At 43.1% G+C, this 20610-nt stretch overlaps 1 protein-coding gene across 1 annotated transcript in view; it reads left to right on the top strand.

Annotated features, from left to right (window-relative positions):
- pdhx (pyruvate dehydrogenase complex component X) overlaps nucleotides 1-12670 on the top strand; it is a 67955-nt gene extending 55285 nt beyond the window's left edge. Inside the window, exons 9-11 of the mRNA XM_039001385.1 lie at nucleotides 2817-2975; nucleotides 6519-6583; nucleotides 11676-12670. Coding sequence (XP_038857313.1) covers nucleotides 2817-2975; nucleotides 6519-6583; nucleotides 11676-11931 — 480 coding nt within the window. The 3' untranslated portion in view covers nucleotides 11932-12670. The remainder of the gene's footprint in view (nucleotides 1-2816; nucleotides 2976-6518; nucleotides 6584-11675) is intronic.
- Nucleotides 12671-20610: the final 7940 nt, after the last annotated feature.

Below are 20610 nucleotides of genomic sequence, written 5' to 3'. Positions count from 1 at the left end.
AGAAGTTTACGTACACTCAATTAGTATTTGGTAGCATTGCCTTTAAATTGTTTAACTTGGGTCAAACATTTCGGTTTGCTTTCCACAAGCTTCCCACAATAAGTTGGGGGAATTTTGGCCCATTCCTCCTGACAGAGCTGGTGTAACTGAGTCAGGTTTGTAGGCCTCCTTGCTCGCACACGCTTTTTCAGTTCTGCCCACAAATTTTCTATAGGATTGAGGTCAGGGCTTTGTGATGGCCACTCCAATACCTTGACTTTGTTGTCCTTAAGCCATTTTGCCACAACTTTGGAAGTAAGCTTAGGGTCATTGACCATTTGGAAGACCCATTTGCGACCAAGCTTTAACTTCCTTACTGATGTCTTGAGATGTTGCTTCAATATATCCACATAATTTTCCAACCTCATGATGTCATCTATTTTGTGAAGTGCACCAGTCCCTCCTGCAGCAAAGCACCCCCAAACATGATGCTGCCACCCCCGTGCTTCACTGTTGGGATGGTGTTCTTCGGCTTGCAAGTCTCCCCCTTTTTCCTCCAAACATAATGATGGTCATTATGGCCCAACAGTTCTATTTTTGTTTCATCAGACCAGAGGACATTTCTCCAAAAAGTATGATCTTTGTCCCCATCTGCAATTGCAAACTGTAGTCTGGCTTTTTTATGCTGGTTTTGGAGCAGTGGCTTCTTCCTTGCTGAGCGGCCTTTCAGGTTATGTCGATATAGGACTCGTTTTACTGTGGATATAGATAGTTTTGTACCTGTTTCCTCCAGCATCTTCACAAGGTCCTTTGCTGTTGTTCTGGGATTGATTTGCACCAAAGTATGTTCATCTCTAGGAGGAAGAACGCATCTCCTTCCTGAGCGGTATGATGGCTGCGTGGTCCCATGGCGTTTATGCTGGCGTACTATTGTTTGTACAGATGAACATGGTACCTTCAGGCGTTTGGAAATTGCTCCCAAGGATGAACCAGACTTGTGGCGGTCTACAATCAGACTTGTGGCGGTCTTGGCTGATTTCTTTTAATTTTCCCATGATGTCAAGCGAGTTTGAAGGTAGGCCTTGAAATACATCCACTGGTACACCTCCAATTGACTCAAATTATGTCAATTAGCCTATCAGAAGCTTCTAAAGCCATGACATAATTTTCTGGAATTTTCCAAACTCTTTAAAGGCACCGTCAACTTAGTTTATTTTAACTTCTGACCCACTGGAATTGTGATACAGTGAATTAATCTGTCTGTAAACAATTGTTGGAAAATCCTAACCGACTTGCCAAAACTATAGTCTGTTAACAAGAAATTTGTGGCGTGGTTGAAAAACGAGTTTTAATGACTACAACCTTAGTGTATGTAAACTTCCGACTTCAACTGTTATGTAAGTAAAGTATTTCATTTTTTTTTTTCGCTTTGTCATTGTGGGGTAATGTGTGTAGATTGAGGATTTTTTAAATATATATATAATCCATTTTAGAATAAAGTTGTAACGTATCAAAATGTGGAAAAAGTCAAGTGGTCTGAATACTCTCCGAATGCACTGTATGTAGACAAGCAGTGGGAAACCCTTTGGGTAAGGGGGAAATATCTTCATTGGCAAGGTGACATACAACCTGGCTGTTATCAGATGTCAATTACGTATATGGAGGCTTTTACATTTACATTTTAGTCATTTAGAAGACGATCTTATTATTTTTCTTCAGTAAAGTCAGTGCTAGCAAAAAAAGTCAAGTGCAAGAGTTATTTCACAGTGCGGTTGTGATTTCACCTCCAGAAAAGGGCCTTCAGAGTACTTGGGAATAGTACATATATTCACCTTCTGAGGAAGTTTGTAAAGATAGTCAGAATAAAATGTATAGAAATATTACATCAATATGTCTATAGACTGCAAAAGCATGAACATCATGAACACACACAGGAAATCTCACCCCAGATATCTTATCCTAAGCCTGTCTTTGCTTTGTCATTATGGGGTTATATGTGTGTATATCTGCTTATATTGATATATCCCGCTGTAAATTGTACAGGTAACATCCAAAATAATGGAAACATTTGAGAAAATGAGCACTACAATGTACTCTATATTGAAAATAGGTGCTTCCAAAAAGGTGTGGTTCTTGTGTTAATTAAGCAATTAACATTCCGTCATGCTTAGGGTCATGTCTAAAAATGCTGGGAAGGCCATCATTTTGGCTACCATGGCTTTGCCTCCATCCACAGGGCACAAGTGGTCACTGAATGGGTTGATGAGCATGAAAAAGATGTAAACCATATGCCATATCTCAGTCACCAAATCTCAACACCAATAAACACTTATGGGAGATTCTAGAGCGGTGCCTGAGACAGTGTTTTCTACCACCATCAACAAAGCACCAAATTATGGAATTTCTCATGTTAGAATGGTGTCGCATCCCTCCAATAGAGTTCCCGACACTTGTAGCGTCTATGCCAAGGCGCATTGAAGCTGTGGTGGCCCAACGCCCTATTGTTGGCGTTTCCTTTATTTTGTCAGGTACCTGTATATTCCCACTGTAATCAGCCTATACTCCAGAGTTTTATGTTTACTGTTCTGATATTGTATAGTCTGTATGATGTCTATGTGGACTGTCTGCATTTTGTTTGTGTATTGTCCATTGCTGGCAACACCTTCTCACTAAGGCAAGTTCTGGGTATGTGTAAATGTAGGTGATTCTGAGAGTCAGAGTCTGTCTTCCTTTATCCCCTTCTCTTCCACCCTTCCACTCTCTCTCCCCCTCAGTCCTCTTCTCGTCCTCAGTGTCTAATCTCCTCTGACAAAATCTGACCTGACCTTTGTCTTCAGGAGCTGCCGGAGGTCAACGTGACCTGGTCGGGGGAGGGGCCTCAGGCACTGGACTCCATTAGCATCTCCATCGCTGTGGCGACCCCACAGGGCCTCATCACCCCCATCATCACGAACGCTGCTGACAAGGGGGTGCAGGAGATCTCAGCTAATGCCAAGGTAGGGTTGTTCGATACCCGGGCACTGTTGTGCTCACAGTTCAGAATGGTGGCCTTATGTACTGTTGGAGAAATACATGCCAGTGAGCTGCTAACTATCCCGGCCGGAGGGGATTACAATCGTTAATGTTACAGTAGTTAATGTTACAGTATCTGAAATGGAATTTGCTGTCTCCATTATTTAATAGTAGTTACAAAACACTCAAATTAAAGTTCCACTAAAATTAGTGTAGGACTGTACTATCACCAGCAGCCCTTTGCTCTGAAACTGACTTAGACTGCATTCCTCAGGAGCTTTCTTTAGAAAGGTCAGGCTGGGTAATGACTTGTAGTGTGGAGGCTCATTCTGAATCACTCTCTAGGTTAACGCATTAGCAGGGTTGGTGGCATTTACCTTCTTGGACAGGGACCAGGGAGTATTGCAGATCTGGGTTCAAATACATGTGTATTTGTTATTTAAATACCATCAATTATTTTCTGTGTATTTCAGTATTTAAGTAATGTGGCCCGAATCAACTGCTTCTATTGGAAGTATTTGAAAGTATTTTCAAATAAGGTCCTATAAATAGCCTACGATTTGAAAATATTTTCAAATCCCTAGGTTAAATCCATTGGAGTGTATTTGATTCAGTGTGTTTGACTATTTTTATGCACCAGCTGTTATTGACAAATAGATACAGACCGCCACCCCTTGTCTTACCGGAGGCAGCTGGTCTATCTTGTCGATGCAGCATGAACCCCGCCAGCTGTATGTTATCTGTGTCGTCGTTCAGCCACGATAGTCTTGATTGGATAGGATAGTCTTGATTGGAGCTTATCCAGTTTATTATCCAATGTTTGCACATTGACTAATAGGACGGATGGTAGAGGCAGGTTACACACTCGCTGTCGGATTCTTACAAGGCACCCTCAACCTACGGCCTATATCTCCCTCTCTTCTTCATGTGAATTACAGGGATTAGGGCCTTGTCCAGTGTCTGAAATAAAACCTTTGCGTCCGACTCATCAAAGAAAAAATCTTTGTCCTGTACAAGGTGAGCAATCGCAGTTCTGATATCCAGAAGCTCTTTTCGGTCAGAAACATTATGTACAAAATAAATGACAAAACGCGAAAGAACACACACAATAGCACAATGTGAAGAAAATGTACTTGTTTGACACAGTTTGCATGATGGTCATGTACTGTATCATCAATTCATTAAGACTTGGTTTCTTCTATCAATCCACTAGCAACACCAACATAATTTGTGCAAGATTTAATAACTGCAAAGAATAATGCAGATAATGCTTTGGTAGAGGCCTGAAGTACAACCCTCCAGACCTGGGTTCACCTGTTTTATTTCTTTTTTACTTCAGTTTATTTTAGAAAATACTTCCTTAACACTTATTTTTCTTCACTGCATTTGTCTGAGTTATTGGACATTTAAGACTCAAGTTCCCTCCATCTCCATTTCAGCATCCAGCTATCAACTGTGCCATAATTATACATAAATATACATACGGATATGATGAGAAAAGATCACCATGCTAGATCAGTAGAAGGTATATAAAGAGGTTTATAGTGGGGGTGGGTACAGAGGCCTCAGCTGCCATAGGCCACTAATGGAGTCTACAGAACCACTAGTCAGTCCTTACCCTCAGGTGACTGCCTGCAGCTGGGGAGAGCGGGAGGGAGGGAGAGCTCAAACACACTTGTACATGCACATTCATTCTTGCTCGCTCTCACGCACACAACACACCGGTGTGCCAGCTTAAGAAATAGACTTCTGTCTCAAGAGGCTAGTGATTAGGCTGTGTCACCAGCAGTGACAATGTAAATCCCCTCATGATGCGGTGGACATGTGCTCCCCATTTTGTGGCCCGCCACAACTCATTACTGTTCTCTAATATTGACTCTCCCCAGAGTGCACACAATCGCTAACAAGACACACACACAACCATGTATATACACTCAGACTGTTCTCTTTCTCATGCACATTTACTACACATTAAATATGAGTCAGAAGCCTGGTTTGAGTTAGGGCAGAATGTAAACCCCTTATCAGCAGCTAATTGAATACAACATGTGGTCTGGAAAATACACAGAGCGCTCACTGGCTACCATGCCTGAATCCACTGAAAACATGATTGCTTCTCCTTTCAGTGCTTTTATTGCAAATGGCTCCCCATGTGTTCTATTGCGTCTCTGGGTCTTTTGACATAGTGTTTTAGATAAAAGCAGCTTCGCTGCAATATCTATAAAGCATATTTCAATTTGAATGAGCATGACGTACATGAGTGTTGTATGTAGGATTATGATACGTCATATTGATTATTTTGACTTTTGATTGAAGAAGGGAATGTGTGTTTTCATGTTATTGTTTGTAAAGCACCATTACATGAGAGAACTGCTCTCCTGTCTTCTCTGCTCACTGAGTCACGTCAACTCCCTTACTCAGTCTAGTCGATTCAGGTCAATAGCGAGGATGACACACTTAATACATTTGGTGAAGCAGCAACTTGGGCTCTCACTCCACTGTAGCCAGTAAAGGGAAAATGTATAGTATACAAAAGTACTACTGTGTTTGAAGTTTACCCTGGACTTGTAATCAACAATGGTGTCAACTGGGTTAAACTTAGATGATAGGCTACAGGACATGCATTCAGAGCTGTAAATCAAGATGAGTCGATTGTTTACACACAATGTTCATTTAACAGAATATTGTTGTCATTAGTCTAGTGCAGTCACATTTCACCCCAGATGGCCTGCTTAGGATCCTTCTAAAGACTAATAGCTGATTTATGCTCGATCCTGCAATGCTGTCCCGAGGCTCCGTATGGAGGGTGTGACGCAATTGCGGCTCCTGCGGAGGCCAAATCGAGCTCCATATGGCGATGCCATGCGCCTCCTAATTTTTTTAACAATGCAGAGCGTAAGTAGTATGAATGACTTGACTTCTACAGAGGCCGTATCGCAGTAAATGCTGTATGGCCACTGCAAATGACAGATTGACCTTGCAGAGCCTTTAACTCTAAATTAGTGGGATTCTTCATTAAAAGCAATAGCCTGCAGTGTTTCCTCCCGCTCAGCCAATTTAGCTCTCATTGTGTTAATGAAAAAGCAATGTGTTGCCTTCGATGGGGTTCAACAGAGTGGTATTGAACTGCACTCTGCTCTAGCTCTGTGTGTGTTGATGCCTAGGTTTATTTAAGTGATGCTAACAGAAGCTCTGGTGTGAAGCCCTTTTAGTAAAGCAGTTGGGGTGTTGACAGTATGAACTCTGAGTGAGGTTTGCCTTTAGAATGTTAACCATGCCATGTTGGAGGTTGTCAGCATTTCAACATTACAGTATGGACTTCATGGTTCAACGATATCACTGGAACTACTAGAAACCTGATTTGATAGATATGATTGAACCAGCATCACCTCTAGACAGTAGATCATTGATTTGAGTTAGGCCAGAATGTAAACCAGTTTATCCCTGACAATCTCATTTCAGAGTAAGTCCAGAAGATCATCTGACTACATTAGATGACTGACTAAATGCTTATCTCTTCTCTCCAGGCTCTGGCCCAGAAGGCTCGAAATGGGAAGCTGCTTCCTCATGAGTACCAGGGAGGCTCCTTCAGGTAAACACAACACGCCCTTGCTATTAGTGCTGGGAATTGCCAGGGACATCACGATATGATATTATCGTAATATTTAGGTGCCGATACGAAATGTATTGCGATTCTATATGTATTGCGATTGGATACTGATTTTTATAGTGACTTTACATTCAAAACATATTGCTCACAATACATTGCCTTCATAAAGTATTCATACCCCTTGCTTAGTCCACATTTTGTTGTTGCAGCCTTAATTCAAAATGGATTAAGTAATTATTTTTCTTCAACCATTTACACACAATGCCCCATAATGAAAACATGTTTATAGACATGTTTGCAAATGTATTGAAAGTGAAATACAGATATCTAATTTACCACCAAGACTCTTCCTAGAGCTGGCCGCCCGGCCAAACTGAGCAAACGGGGGAGACGGGCCTTCGTCAGGGAGATGACCAAGAACCCAATGGTCACTCTGACAGAGCTCCAGAGTTCCTTTGTGGAGATGGGAGAACCTTCCAGAAGGACAACCATCTCTGCAGCACTCCACCAATCAGGCCGTTATGGTAGAGGGGCCAGACGGAAGCCACTCTTCAGTAAAAGGCACATGACAGCCCGCTTAGAGTTGCAAAAAGTCACCTAAAGGACTCAGACCATGAGAAACAAAATTCTCTGTCCTGATGAAACCACAATTGAACTCTTTGGCCTGATTGCCTTGCGTCATGTCTGGAGGAAACCTGGCACCATCCCTACGGTGAAGCATGGTGGTGGCAGCATCATGCTGTGGGGATGTTATCCAGCGGCAGGGACTGGGTGAGGCCTCAGCTGCCATAGGCCACTAATACAACCCTCCAGACCTGGGTTCACATGTTTTATTTATTTTTTACTTCAGTTTTTTTTAGTAAATACTTCCTTAGCACACTCGTCAGGATATAGGGAAAGATGAGCGGAGCAAAGTACAGAGATATACTTGATGGAAACCTGCTCCAGAGCGCTCAGGACCTCAGACTGGGGCGAAGCTTCACCTTCCAACAGGACAACCCTAAGCAAACAGCCAAGGCAAGTCAGGAGTGTCTTCCGGACAGGTCTCTGAATGTCCTTGAGTGGCCCAGGCAGAGCCCGGACTTGAACCCGATTGAACATCTATGGAGTTACCTGAAAATAGCTGCGCAGCAACGCTCCATCCAACCTGACAGAGCTTGAGAGGATCTGCAGAGAAGAATGGGAGAAACTCCCCAAATACAGGTGTGCCAAGCTTGTAGCGTCATACCCAAGAAGACTTGAGACTGTAATCGCTGCCAAAGGTGCTTCAACAAAGTCCTGAGTAAAGGGTCTGAATACTTATGTAAATGTGATATTTCAGGGTATTCTTCTCACTTTGTCATTATGGGGTGTAGATTGATAAAAAATATATATATATATTAAGATTTGTGTATTTCATCCATTTTAGAATAAGGCTTTAACAAAATGTAGAACAAGTCAAGGGGTCTGAACACCTTCCCGAATGCACTTTATAAGCACTTTTTTTCCTCCTGAACTTATTTACACTTGCCATAACAAAGGGGTAGAATATTTATTGACTGAAGACATCTTTTCATATTTTGTTAATTTTAAAAACAGAATTCCACTTTGACATTATAGGGTATAGTGTCTAGGCCAGTGACACATCTGAATTTAATACATTTTTAAGTCAGGCGGTTACGTAACAAAATGTGGAAAAAGTCAAGGGGTGTGAATTCTTTCTGAAGGCACTACGTCTGCTGCAGAGGAACAAGAGAGCCATGACAAAAAAAAGTTCTGAGCAGTCATGGAAATATAAGTGTTGGTGCCATATTTCAAAAGATGGAGAACAAGCTATGAAGGAAGTGTTGGTGCAGGTACAGCCATCTAGCACAACTATAATATTGCGATAATGTCAAAACTATACGATATATCGTCAAAAACAGATCTCTATGTAATTATCAATTTTTGGGTGAACTGATCTTTGACTCAGGTTCTACTCAGCACTTCACATGTTCTTCAACATTTAAGTATACAGACGTACAGGTCTATGGCGTGGGAGACCATGTGTGGTAGCAAGGTGCTCAATAGCTGTGTCTGTATCACCGTCGACTTCACTATTATTACTATCTGCCGTGTTTGTACCAAGTGTCATGTAAAAATCTTCCCAGCATGAATTAGTTCCCAATTGTTCTGATTTTGACGTCATGTTGTAAAAATGTTCACAGCTTAAAAATGTTCCCAGTCATTAATTGCACAATCGTCTGTGTGGATGGCTGAGCTCCTGCAGATGTTTCTCACACCCCCTCGCCCTTGACTTAGCTAGCTAATTAGCGTAATTAGCTCTAAACTGGTCGAGTGACCTTGTTCTCAGAGGTGTATAGCTAGTTAAATGAACAAATATGCATTTTCAATCAAAATTGGCAAACGCAAAAAATCTCTCCTCACATCAACCCTCAGCACTTTGACGCGCAGTCTGGGTATTTATATGCTGATCTCAAGCCTCAACAAGCATCTTGTTATTGGTCAATACTCCTGGTCAGCATTGATTGGCAGATGTGTGAAGTAAATGTGCGTGCCCACGGAACAGTTTTTCGAGGTAGAGGGAGAGACATCCGCACGTCCGCACGAGATCAGTAATCCACATAAAGAGATGCACGTGCAATTATTGAACTGGGAACATTTTCACGCAGGGAGAAATTTTACAGCATGACGTCACAATCTTAGAACGATTGGGAACTTTCACGGGGGAAGATTTGTACCTGGCATGAGGTAATAATTCCTGTATAGTTCAGTGGTCTGCTGATAGGGAAGCAGTCCTAAATGTCCTGCTATTAGTTATAACCCAGCCCCATATAATAGCTAGTCCATATATTATGCATATTCTACATTATCACATGCAGGCATGAAGAGAATATGTGGCCAGACGACAAGAGCCATCAATTACGTGGCCATCCATTCCAGTGGAGGGAGGGCGGGCTGTTTTAATGCATTCAAATTAATGGGTCTTTTAGACATAAATGGGTTTTTTGTCTCGGAGAGGAGGATAATTAATTCCTATAGAGGATGTGAGCTCTCTATCTCTCCTTGAAGATAAACTCAGCAAATAAAGAAACGTCCCTTTTTCAGGACCCTGTCTTTCAAAGATAATTCGTAAAAATCCAAGTAACTTCACAGATCTTTACTGTGAAGGGGTTAAACACTGTTTCCCATGCTTGTTCAATGAACCATAAACAATTAATTAACATGCACCTGTGGAACGTTCGTTAAGACACCAACAGCTTACAGACAGTAGGCAATTAAGGTCACAGTTATGAAAACTTAGAACACTAAAGAGGCCTTTCTACTGACTCTGGGCATCGTTCTTTTTGTTTTTCAATGTCCCTACTCATCTGCGTGAACGTGCCTGAGGCATGAGGACTGCAGATGTGGCCAGGGCAATAAATTGCAATGTCCGTACTGTGAGATGCCTAAGACAGCGCTACGGGGAGACAGGACAGACAGCTGATCGTCCTCGCAGTGGCAGACCACGTGTAACAACACCTGAACAGGATCGGTACATCCGAACATCACACCTGCCCGAGTTACACCAGGAACGCACAATCCCTCCATCAGTGCTCAGGCTGAGAGATGCTGGACTGAGGGCTTGTAGACCTGTTGTAAGGCAGGTACTCACCAGACATCGCTGGCAACAACAATCGCCTATGAGCACAAAGCCACCGTTGCTGGACCAGACTGGACTGGCAAAAAGTGCTCTTCACTGACGAGTCGCGGTTTTGTCTCACCAGGGGTGAAGTTCGGAGTCGCGTTTATCGTCGAAGGAATGAGCGTTACACCAAGGCCTGTACTCTGGAACGGGATCGATTTGGAGGTGGAGGGTCCGTCATGGTCTGGGGCGGTGTGTCACAGCATCATCAGACTGAGCTTGTTGTTATGCAGGCAATCTCAACGCTGTGCGTTACAGGGAAGACATCCTCCTCCCTCATGTGGTACACATCCTGCAGGGTCATCCTGACCTGACCCTCCAGCATGACAATGCCACCAGCCATACTGCTCGTTCTGTGCGTGATTTCCCGCAAGACCAGAAGGTCCGTGTTCTGCCATGGCCAGCGAAGAGCCCGGATCTCAATCCCATTGAGCACGTCTGGGACCTGTTGGATCGGAGGGTGAGGGCTAGGGCCATTCCCCCCAGAAATGTCCTGGAGCTTGCAGGTGCCTTGGTGGAAGAGTGGGGTAACATCTCACAGCAAGAACTGGCAAATCTGATGCAGTCCATGAGGAGGAGATGTGCTGTAGTACTTTGTGCAGTTGGTGGCCACAGCAGATACTGACTGTTACTTTTGATTTTGACCCCCCCCCTTTGTTCCGAGACATATTATTCCATTTCTGTTAGTCAAATGTCTGTGGAACTTGTTCAGTTTGTCTCAGTTGTTGAATCTTGTTGTGTTCATACAAATATTTACACATATTACGTCTGCTGAAAATAAACGCAGTTTTGCTGAGTTTATATGCTTACTACCTCCCTCATTCCATCCCTCACTTTATCCATTCGTCCATCCATCCCCAAGGCCTGTATGTCATTAAGTCACACAGCAAGTTGCCTATGGATGTTATTGCTCACCAGACACAGAGCTAGGATGGTCTCTCTCTGTGTTCACCTCTGTTGTTAGAAGTGTCACATTGTCTTTGTCTGTTGAGGAAATGTTCCCTCTGGTGTCCTCTTGTATTCCATTTTATTCACCTATATATTCCACTGCTCTGTTGTATTCAGTTTTATTCACCTCTCACCCTTCTTTACGATGTGAGTATATGTTGTATTGAATTTATTAGTAACAGGGAATCGGTAGTAATAAGGCCCCGTTATCTCTGACTGTAATCTCCCCTTGGTTAATTGTCTGCATGTTTTCCCTGGCTGAGCCATACTTATAATGGGATATCCATTGCCTCCTATCTCTCTCATTTCCCTCCCTTCACTCACCACCCTTCTTTTTCTCTCGCACTCTCTCATACCTCCCCCTCATTCTCCTATCTCTCCTCCCCCTATTTATTCCTCACAAATCAAATGAGCTTTATTGGCATGAAAAATTAAATCTCTCTCTCTCGCTCTCTCTGACAGTATTTCTAACCTGGGAATGTTTGGCATCAGTGAGTTCAGTGCGGTGATCAACCCTCCCCAGGCATGTATCCTGGCTGTGGGAACATCAAGGGCTGTGCTGCATCTGACCGAGGAGACCGGTGCCCTGAGCACCCAGCAGCTGATGACCGTCACCCTGTCCAGCGATGGGCGCCTTGTGGACGACGAGCTGGCATCACGCTTCCTGGACAAGTTCCGTGCCAACCTGGAGCGGCCACAGCGCATGACACTGAACTGAGAGGGGGATGAAGAGGGAGTGAAGGAGAGCGAGGGAAACACTTCCATCATGAAGCCTATTTCATGCTTGTAAGAGAAGTGGTCAGACAGTTAATTTAAGTTAATTTTAACTAAATGATCATTGTCAATGCACATTTCAATGTTAGGTGTGCTATTGGCCTGTATATAGTCGTTTTGACTGTTTTGACTGTTTATGACCTATGCTATGTCCTGATCATCACTCATAAGGCTTTGGGATGGAGGTGTGTAAGTGTACTATTGCTGGAGAGGTCTATGTTCTGTAGTGGAGCCCCGGACAAATGTTACCATAACAGTTAACCTGTGGGAGGTGGGAGCTGCATGGGACTGGCTATTCCAGTCCCATATATCAAGTCCCAATGCAACGACCCATGTCACAATTAGTTCTCATTCTTTCACCTGGATAATTCTAATATGTTTTTGTAAATTTATTTTGTGTTTATTATGGGCCATCAAAAGCACTGCATTTCTTCTGTGTAACTCATTCTACCCCTGACAGAGTGAGCGGCACTTAGAAATTCCTCTCAACATTCTGACTGTTGTGATTTTTGGGTCTCCTGATAGGTTGAGGAAAGCAAACAAGTCCACTGATATCTCTCACGATTGTGAAAATGAAAGGTTTTAACTTATTTAAATACAAATTTAGTCTATCATAACCACCCCCAAAACAGATATATATTGACAAAGCAAACCAATAAATTGCAAATTTTCAGTTCAACTCACAAAAGGCTGTTCTGTGTTTTATTTACCAATGTCTCCTCCATCCTGTCTTATATAATCCTCTCCAGTGTAAATACAGATGTGTCTGGGTCTGTGTGCTTAATTGGAATCTGAAGCCAGAGATTTGCATCATGGCTATTGCATAGAAACCAATTAGGATAATTTGCTGGCTAGAGAGGGGTGTTAAGCCTCCGGCGGAAGATGGGTTTGCGCTCTAAGTATGTTTAGAACAGCTGTTTATGTGTGTGTCAGCACTGGTGGGGTACTGTATCCTCCATAAACACACAGACACACTGGAAATGTTCTAATGACATCAATATCCCACTCCCTTTACCCCAACAGAGCCCTCTGTGGCCCTAACAGAGCTCACCTTTGTTAAATCAGAGATGCTCAATATAATTTTGATTTGGAGATCTGAGGCGTTCCCGGATTCATCTTATCCCCCCTTGTGAGAGATCACATGGCCTGGGGGATGGCCCTGGGACCTGCTCCATTGTGAGAAACACTTTGAAACAGGTCATACATACGTGCACTTGTCCAATGAGAACACTTTTCGTTACAGCACCCATACTATCAAACATTCCTTTACATGCTATCTATCCCTAAACACGCTACCTATCAATGAAATTGATTTATAAAGGCTTTTTTACATAGCATATGTAATGTACATTATATTTTGCCCTCTGAACAGCCTCAATGCATTGGGGAATGGACTACAAGTTGTCGGAAGCGTTCCACAGGGATGCTGGCCCGTGTTGACTCCAATGCTTCCCACAGTTGTCAAGTTGGCTGGATGTCCATTGGGTGGTGGACCATTCTTGATACACACGGGAAACTGTTGAGCGTGACAAATGCACTCAAATCGTATGCCTGGCACCTACTACCATAACCTGTTCAAAGGCACTTAAATATTTTGTCTTGCCCATTAACCCTCTCTGAATGGCACACTTACACAATCCATTTCTCATGGCTTAAAAATCATTTAACCTGTCTCCTCCCCTTCATCTACACTGATTTGATGTGGATTTAACAAGTGACATCAGTGTGGGATCATACTTTTCACCTGGATTCACCCATGTCATGGAAAGAGCAGGTTCGTAATGTTTTGTGTACTCAGTGTATACGGCATTGTCTTTCAGGAAATTGCTGATTCTATCTACTGTAGGCACAGGAAATTCAGACACTAGCTATATTCAGATAGGCTATGGTATTCCATGTGTTTCAAAGGAGAAAAGCACACACAAATGAAACATGAAATCCACTAAAACTATACTGGTTACAATTACCAGGACCCAATTAAGAGTCCCCTCCTAAAAGGCAACACCAATGCAAAACCCAGGGTCCCTCCCACTATTTCACCGGTGACAGTGCTGGTTCCATCGCTCACACTGCATACAACCACACTACAATGACTGTGGTGAGAGAACATTTTGTTCTTCCTTTGAGGTTGGCTGGAGCCGTTGCTTTGGTAGCAGGGAAAGATGTGTGCATTCTGTGTTGAGGGGAGGGGAGTGGGGGAGAGACAAGCGGGAGTGCAGGGAGCACACAGGCAATTGGCACCACACAGCTGCTTTCTACAGTGTGCCCACTGTTCTTCCACCCATTTCCACACACACCCAGCCACTGTCTCCTAGTTACCACGGTGATGGAAGGTGTGCTAAAGAAAGAGAAAAGGACAAACACCTCTGAACATTTCAGCTGGAGTTATAACCACCTCGCTACAATATAAGGAAAATAATCCTGTTACAGAATGCCAGCTATTCTGTTCCCATTGTCCCCATCTCACACACAACCCTGAAAAGCCAGCTCAATATTTTGTGGTGTTCAGCTATTGTTTTTGACAGTGCCATACCATATGATCTTTTATGTATACAGGATATGTGCAAGACGTTCTATGTGGTATAGCTTTGCTTTTTACACAGGATGAAATATGCTATTACCCTAAATCCTCTTATATCCAAGATAATCTCCTTCCTCATCTTTGCCAATTGAAAATTGAATCCATGAATTCCATATTAATGGTCTCATATCCCCTCCAGTGTGCAGGCTACTGCATAGTATATATGGATGCAGGGGAGGCAGCAGCTGTTGCATGCATGTACAGTAGGTTTGATTCCACCTATGATAACCATCGGCCCATAGATTAGATTTGGCCAAAGGTCTGATTCGACAGAACCAAGGGGGCGGCTGTGGAGGGGGTCCATCAAAGACTCTGTCTCATACCAGGGAGATTCACAGGATGGAGAGGGGGTGGTCATTGCTTCTAAATTATGAGTTTATACATCCTTTCATAACCATCGTTTGGATGCCATATGAGGAAGGCACCTACCACAGAACCTTGGCACTAGACAGGTGGAAGTGTTGGTAACGTGGATACATTCACATTGCCATTAGGAACTAATGTAGCAACAGTATACTAATCACAACCTTGATAGCCCCGCTGTTTGTCAATAGACCTATCTTTTATTGGGAAATCAGGAAGTGTTCCGGAATGGTGTTGGACATTTCATCCACAGGCACAAAGTCTATATCAAAAACATTTATGAAAACAAAAATGTGCTCTTTGGTCTTAATTTAAGGTTAGGGTTAGGCATCATGGGGGTAAGATTAGGGTTAGGTTTAAAATCAAATTTTAAGAAGATAATTGTAGAAATAGGCAAGGTTTATGACTTTGTGGCTGTGGTAACTACCCAGCTAGCACATTTAGTTCCTTGATAGTTGTGGGAACGTACATTTTTGGTTTCCCATTGGTTCTGGGTTTGAACCCATCAGTTTCCTAACCGGTAAAATGGAAAGTTTTAAACATTCTCAGGACGGATGGGAAAATTTCACTTGTTCTGGGAACATACATTTTTAGGTTGCAGGAAGTTTCTGAGAACGTTTTACTATGGTTCGCTGAATGTTTTCCTGGGAGGTTTTAAGGTTATTTTGAGTTACATCCTTAAATCTTTCAATAAGATTGCCAGCTTATTTTGGGTTAACTGTTTTGAACGCCAAGCACAGATAGGACACATGGAAATTAATTTGTCTAGCCATTGATTACATTTTACATTTCAGAAATTTATCAGACACTCTTATCCAGAGTGACTTACTGTAGTGATTGCATACATTTTCATACTTTTTTTTACTATACTGGTCCCCCATGGAAATTGAACTCACAACCCTGGCGTTGCAAGCGCCATGCTCTACCAACTGAGCCACACGGGACTTTTAATCATGCTAACACATAAATGTTTTATTGTGGCACAACATCAGTGAGATTCAACCCTGTCGTCTTCTGTTCTCTAGCCATGGAATTAGTCCACTACGCCACCAAGATAAAGCTAGAATGCTATGTATTTTTTATTTATTTTCTGATACAAGCTGTTCATTTTAGGCTATTCAAACAGACCCCATTTCAAAGGAAACAAACCTTCATCAAGATCAGGTGTGGCCAATTAGTGAGCGCAGCCAACACACCTTAACATCATAGGACAGTGGTTCTCAATCCTGGTCGTAGGACCCAAATGGGTGCACATTTTAGTTTTTTCCCTAGCAGTACACACCTGATTCAAATAATAAAAGTCTGATGATGAGTTGATGATTTGGATCAGGTGTGTAGTGCTAGGGCAAAAACAAAAATGAGATAGAGGAACTCGAGAGTTTTGTTGTTGAGAACGGATGTACTGTATGTGTTTTAAATACTAATGTCGTCTTGTGGTTTATGTGCTGAAGTACTGAAATTCCCACTAGGAATGATGTTTCTGAATGTTCTGAGAACATGCTATTAAATAGAAGCATGAGGAAACCTATAGAAAAAACCTGTAGAAAACGCTGGAGTATTGAAATTCCCACAAAATAACGTTGTTTCTTTACATTCTCTGAACTATTTCATAACATTCCCAATGCCACACGGGATGCCAAATGCCAAACCAGTTGGAGAATTTTCCTAGAACATTACCAAAATTGAAAATAAATGTAACCACGTTTGAACATGTAGGAAACATTCTGTTAAAGTAACCTAGAAAACAATGTTTTTTTGTAAAGTTACTAAATGTGCTGAGAATGTTCCAAAGCCAAGTAAACATCCTGCCCCATTCCCAGAAAGTAGTTGTAAGGTTGGATGCAAAATAACCATAAGACAACCATGCTATAAGAAACATATGGCTCTTAGAACATTATGTGCTAGCTGGGTAGTTATGACCAAAGGATTTTGACTTGTTGTCAGCCTCCTGCCACAGTGACATTTCCTTCCCTGAGCAGAGGCTGCCTGTCTCTGTCATTACATTGTTGTAGATGCTCTTATCCAGAGCAACTTACAGTAGTGAGTGCATACATTTTCATACTGGTCCCCCATGGGAATCAAACCCACAACCCTGGCATTGCAAGCACCATGCTCTACCAACTGAGTTACATGGAGCATACAGCCCAATACCCAGAACGTCTGGAGTCAGGCACCGCTCGCTGTAGAGGAGCACGTCCGATTGGCTGTTTTAGAAGATATATGGTTTTGATGAAATGAGGGCTGAATCTTAAGGAAGGAGAGCATGGTGTAGTGTCTGGGGTGTAGGGCTGGAGGTCAGACTTACCAACACACAGCATGGCGAGTCACGTGACATCAGTAATACCACGGACAGTTGCCATGGAGACAGAAGAGGGCCAATACTGTCATGGTGTGATGGTTTGGCTATTAAACTAGTGTCCAGATGTCCTTCAGATCCGACTTATGATGGGTGTGTGCACATATGTACGTGCGTGCATGTAACAATGAGAGTTTTGGAGCTTTGGTTAGTTAAAGGGATCTAACATAATGGAGATGTTTGATTACAGACTCAATGGGGAACATGCAGGCCAGGCAGACAGCCTGCTGCTCATTGTGATGTGGGGGAAAAATAAACTTCCTTAGGAAGTTGGGGGGGGTTGGTCTTCATTCAACATTGTGAGAGAGAGAGGGAGACAGACAGAGGGATGAACTCCACCACTCCACACCGCCCCACGCCCCTCTCTCTCCCTCGGCTCTACCACTCCAACCCTCTCTCTCTCTCTCTCTCTCTCTCTCTCTCTCTCTCTCTCTCTCCCTCCGCCCTGTCCCCCACCCACTGAGCTTCATCAAAGCAGTGAACCATACATTCATGTCTTAACAGGTCCAGGCATTCAGAAGAGGTCTATATTTTTCGTAGCTGTCAACCTCCACAAACCGATGCTGGCACTAAGACCGCACACAATGAGCTGTATAAGTCCATAAGCAAACGAAAAATTCTCATCCAGTGGTGGCGCTCCTAGTGGCTGGTGATTTTAATGCAGGAAAACTGAAACCCATCTTACCTCATTTCTACCAGCATGTCACGTGTGGAACTAAAGGTTTGAGCTAGTAATAGGTATTGGTGAAGCTCCATTAGTTTTTTTTCTCTTTTGTGGTTGACACTGTGCTTCTGTTTTGTCTGGTTTGGTGTACTCAATTGGGGTGAGAGCAGGTTGTTATTCATCCATAATTGGTTGACTGTTTGACTATGGCTAACATTGAGGAATTCTTCCAAGTCCCGAGGGAGGAGCTTCTGGATTGCTATATTAAAGACCAATTGTTACGAATTGCGAAACATTGAGATTGATGTTAAACGTCTGACTAGACGGTTAAGTCCATACTAAAGGCCAACTTGATCGAATCCAGCATTCTAATGGGGTAGTTTTCTCCTGGTTTGGCTACATTTCGGTCCACAGCAAATGCCCATAATCCTGTCTTATCTTTTGAACAGCAAAAGGAAATCTTGCTACAACTAGAGCATGATAGGCTGAAACAGCAACACGCCTTGGAGGTTGAAAGGCTTAAACAAGAAACGGAGTGTGTCAAACTGACGCTGCAACAAGTCCGTTTTAGATTTGGTCAGAGATGGTAAGCTACCTGACATGTATCTTAATGACAGTTATGATGATTTCTCCAGAGGTCGTGCTCAGCTTTCCTTCGACGTAGCTGGAAACTTGAGGCTCCTGCCGAAATTCAGTGAAAAGCAACCTGAGATTTTTTTTACTGTTTGAAAGGGTAGCAGTTTCCAGGAATTGGCCTGACACCGACCGTACGTTGATGTTGCAATGTGTGCTAAATGGGAAAGCACAAGAGGCCTATTTGGCTCTTAACGTTGCTGACAGCCAAAACTATGACAAAGTTGAAGCTGCTGTGTTGCACACCTATGAGTTAGTTCCTGAAGCATATCACCAGCGGTTTAGAACCTGGAAAAAAGCTGACAGACTTATGTTGAGTTCACACGGGATTTGCACACCCAGTTTAACCGATGGTTCATTTCGTTGGATGGTACAACCTACGAGCAGTTGTGCAGCTGCCGTGTTGTGCTGACGCATGTGCTGACGCATAAAGATTACTTTGGGGAACCCTGTCTTTGCAATTATGGTTGCAGGGAGAGTTTTGGGACAAATTATTTCCTACTGGGCCTGATCTTGTCTCAAGGAGTTGACTGTGGTTCCGATGTGAAATCAGATCATGGCAAAATCTGCAATTACTGCCATGGTAAAGGTCATTGGAAAAATGAATACCCTGTCCTTAGAGTTAAAGCTAGGCCTTCTGGGGTTAATACGCACGTAAAGCCTATGGCATTAGCGGCACCTGCTTTTAAGGTAAGGGATTCAATTGTTCCACCTCAGAACCAGTTTAAAGAACCATTGGGTATGATTGACAGTGTATCCATCTATTCACCATTCTTTAGATGGTTACGTATCGCTGATAGGTAACCAAGAGAGGGTCCCTGTTAAAGTCCTGCGAGACACTGGTCCTTCAGTCTTTTATTCTGCAGTCAGTGCTCCCTTTTTCTCCAGAGACGGATACAGGACACCATGTCTTGCTCCGAAGGATAGGTTTGTATATTTCATCTGTCCCTTTACACAAACTTGTGAACTCCACAGATCTGGTACAAGGTGAGGACATCATAGGAGTGCGTCCCTCATTGCCTGTCGAAGGAGTGGTGGTGATTCTAGGAAATGACCTTGCCAGTGTGTGGGTCTGGCGAGATGGATTACCACCTCCCATAGTTTCCATGCCGTTGGCCCATCTCAGAGGTGCCAGATGAAAGTGCTCAGAGTTTCTCCAAAGTGTTTACTGCTTGTGCTGCGACTCGTGCAATGAGCCACACTGAGTCTGGTGTAGAGGCCAGTGAGGTGGCGGACTATTCTGTAACTTTTATGCCTGACCTTCCTTTGTCTGTTTCCCCTAGTGAAGTGTTAGCAGAACAGCGGGCTGATCCTACTCTGAAAGGGTTGTTTGAGCAGGTCCTCCCAGCTGATGATGTTCCAAGTGTAGTACAGGGATGCTACTTATAGGATCCCATTTTGGTGAGGAAATTGCTACCTCATGGGTGACCATTTTTTGGGTGACCCTGTCATTAAAATTGTGGTACCATATACCTTCTGTGATTTTGTTTTTTAGTCCTCTCATGGGGATATTGCTGGTCATTTGGGTGCTCAGAAGACCTATGACCGTATTGTGCGTAATTTCTTTTGGCCTCGGCTGAAAAGATATGTCTCAGGATTTATCAAACTTTGCCATACTTGCCAGTTGACTGGGAAGCCTAACCAGACTTTAAAGCCAGCACCTTTGTACCCAATACCGGTTGTAAGCCAACCCTTCGAGCATCTGATTATTGATTGTGTTGGCCCATTGCCTCGTTCCAAAGCCTGTAGTATTTACTTGTTGACGGTGATGTGACCCATTATCCCGCTGCTTATCCTCTCCGTACCATAACCAAGTTCGTTGTTAGGGCATTGACTTTTGGAATACACTTAATTATTCAAAGTGATCAAGGTTCCAACTTCACTTCTCACATGTTTTCACAGGTGTTATGCAAACTTCGCATTAGACACAATCTTGCAACCGCATATCATGCACAGAGTCAAGGAGCCCTGGAGCAGTTCCATCAGACCTTGAAGTTGTTGTTGCATGCTTACTGCACTGAGTTGG

The sequence above is a fragment of the Salvelinus namaycush genome, chromosome 9 (genome assembly GCF_016432855.1).
Source record: "Salvelinus namaycush isolate Seneca chromosome 9, SaNama_1.0, whole genome shotgun sequence".
In the NCBI taxonomy this organism is placed as follows: Eukaryota; Metazoa; Chordata; class Actinopteri; order Salmoniformes; family Salmonidae; genus Salvelinus; species Salvelinus namaycush.
Note: the sequence above shows the minus strand (reverse complement) of the source record. Positions and strands in the feature narration are given on the sequence as shown.